The following is a 2,748-nucleotide window of genomic DNA, read 5'->3' as shown; positions in this document are numbered from 1 at the left end:
TAGTTAGGATATAGCGGGTTGGATAATGGATGGATGGATATTCTTATGTATAAAATGCACAATCTAATTTTAGAGTCACGAGGAATAACAGTTTATCTTGACAGTACAGTATTAAGCACAAGCCAGGAACCAACTTCAAGTGATGCACCAGTCCATTACAGGACACATTCACAAACACACACACCACTCATACCCAGCCTGTTCAGTTGTTAATAAACCTAAACCACACATTTTTGGAATATGGGCGGAAAAAAGAATACTTAAGAGAAAAGTTTGACATGGGGACAATATGCAAACTCCAACACAGACACTGATTAGACTACAATTTTATTCCAGGACTCTGGAGCTGTGAGGTAGCAGTGCCCACCATTATACCATATATATGTGCTTAGTACTCATTTCTGTATTTTTGCTGTCACAAGTGTGGTTTTCTGGCTGTGGGTAAGGCCTTGATGCCACAAAGCTAAACGTTTACTGCATGATACTGACTGTTACTTAACCAGACTATTCAAAAATAAAGATTATGCATTTGTCTTATAAAAATTGTTTAAGTTGTACTCTCTATGAAAACCCTATACAAAACAATGCTTGATCAATCCATTGATCTGTCAACTTACATTCTGTGCTGTGTGTATACGAGATTTCATTGACACAACAGAGCTCACTTTGTTTACCCAAATTCATCTATTTATTGGTTAATAATGCTATATAAACAACCGTTTTTGTTTCTGGTAATTAAAAAGATGTCCACTACAGGAAAATGGCAAAAGAAGATTTCTAATGGTAATGAAATATTTGGTAAATCCTTCCATTTATAAATCTGCTTTTTACAGGACAACTCAAGGCTTCTGGATGAAACGCTTGCCATTCCCTGTAACTAAACCGTCAAATTTGGCTGCTTGCAAAATCCATCTTGAAACACACTGTTACTTCAAAAATGGGCTAACTGTTGTAGATTTTAATAGTACCCAATGTGGCCGACATTGGCAGCAAGAACATCTTCATTATTCTGTGGTGGCAAATTGGCAAAATGTCTCCTTAGCAGTTCTAGAGCATTAAGATTCCTGGCATGCATTTGCTTTTCTGTAGCAAGTTCGGCCTCGGCTGTCTCAAGTTCTCTCTGCATCTTCTGAATTACCACCTCATGCTCCACCTTAATCTTTTCAATTATTGTTTGGTGCATGTCCTCCTGCATCTGCCTCTCTTTTATCAGTTTATCTTGAAGTTCCTTATTCTGTAAACTTTGATCGAGGATATCACTCCTGGCTTTTTGCAGCTCCCGAGTAAGGTTTTGTACTTCCGTTGTTTTTTCCTGTATCTCTTCCAGCCAAGCTTGAACTGTTTTATCTTTTATTAACCCCTCTCTTTGTAAAAGTGACACATGCAAGGCCCGTCGTTCATTTTCCTGCTGCACTCTGAGAAGTTCCCTTTCTTTTTGGCTTAGATTCTTTTCCAGTTGAGCACGCTCGCTCTGAAGTCTTTCAACTGCTGCCTGAGCATTGTTCAGGTGAATTTGTAACTGCTGCTTTTCAGAATCTTTCTGGTGCATGGCTTCCCTTAGGATGTACATCTCCTCTGCATTCCAGATGGGCTGATCTTCCTGAATAGGACTTGATGAGCTTTCAGTTATCTTCTTGGCATTTCTTGTTGACGGTGGCCTGGAGACCATATCTGTTCCTTCTTCATATTCCCGGACAACATTTTTCTCAAACTTTTCGAGCCTTTTCTTCTTCTCATGTGCCTGCACTTCTCTCAGTGAAGAATAGTAAATCTCCTTTAATCTCTCGGCTCTCTGGGCAGCAAATTTCTCAGTTACTAGCACACTCTCTGGGGGCCATGGGGTAATATTGTCCCCGACAAGGTCTAGCACAGTAAAACGTGGAGGGAAAAGTTTAGTTACCCAGTGTGGTTCTTCAACGTCCGTTTCTGTGTTCTCCATATCGTTATCTTCAACCTTCCAGCAAGAACGGAGAATTATAATAAAGGTGAAATTTTACCATCTTCAAGTCAAATAACAGCATTAATATTATTGATAAACAGGAAAACTGATCACGATATTACATTAAATACCACGCACAATATACAATTAACTGTTAATACCAAAACTACAACATTAAATCTTTATTCGTTCGAAAATATGGAATGGAAATACTGAACTTCTTCTGTTTTTTGAGATTAGTTAAAATATTTAATAGAATGTAATTATTATTAACGGAACCTTTTTATCTGTGTTAGTACTCAAAAACTTAAAACTACAACTCAAATAAGATAATTATGATTTTCAAACGACAAGTAAACATGCGCCCGCAGCACATACCTTTAAGCAAAATGTCACGAAAACACATCATCTTACTTGTATGTAAACTAGTAAATGAGATTAAAAGCGAGATGAAAACTAGCTGGATTAGTTTTATTCGTTAAATTACAAAACCACCAGCAGACGTCTTCAAGTTAAAATATCGCTCCTCCTCTCCGCCTCCAACCCGCCGTCACTATGGAAATGCGTGCAGCGTAACACGAACTCCCCGCCCTTTTCGGTGACCATCAATTTGGAGACAGCGCAACAGAGCGGTCTTCCGGCAGCTTGTGTTTACTGTGAGCCTGGGAGGGATTGTGGGATAGTGGTCTGGCCACGCCTTCCATAGATGTGCTGAAATGAACATTAGGATTTTGTTTAGAAACTGGTGTGAAAGGAGAGTTCTTATTAATTGCGCATTTCAATGTAGTTTCAATGAACTGACCAAAGGA

At 38.8% G+C, this 2,748-nt stretch overlaps 1 protein-coding gene across 1 annotated transcript; it reads right to left on the bottom strand.

The window, feature by feature from the left end:
* Positions 1 to 280: 280 nt before the first annotated feature.
* On the bottom strand, positions 281 to 2,476 carry ccdc160 (coiled-coil domain containing 160). The gene is made up of 2 exons (XM_028815766.2): positions 2,318 to 2,476; positions 281 to 1,954 (listed from the first exon to the last, which is right to left on the bottom strand). Exon 2 carries the CDS (start codon positions 1,937 to 1,939, stop codon positions 959 to 961), a length of 981 nt encoding a protein of 326 aa, XP_028671599.1. The 5' UTR covers positions 1,940 to 1,954; positions 2,318 to 2,476; the 3' UTR covers positions 281 to 958.
* Between the last annotated feature and the right edge of the window lie 272 nt (positions 2,477 to 2,748).

This window comes from Erpetoichthys calabaricus, chromosome 12 (assembly GCF_900747795.2).
Source record: "Erpetoichthys calabaricus chromosome 12, fErpCal1.3, whole genome shotgun sequence".
NCBI classification, from domain to species: domain Eukaryota; kingdom Metazoa; phylum Chordata; class Cladistia; order Polypteriformes; family Polypteridae; genus Erpetoichthys; species Erpetoichthys calabaricus.
This window is presented reverse-complemented; position numbering and strand designations above follow the sequence as displayed.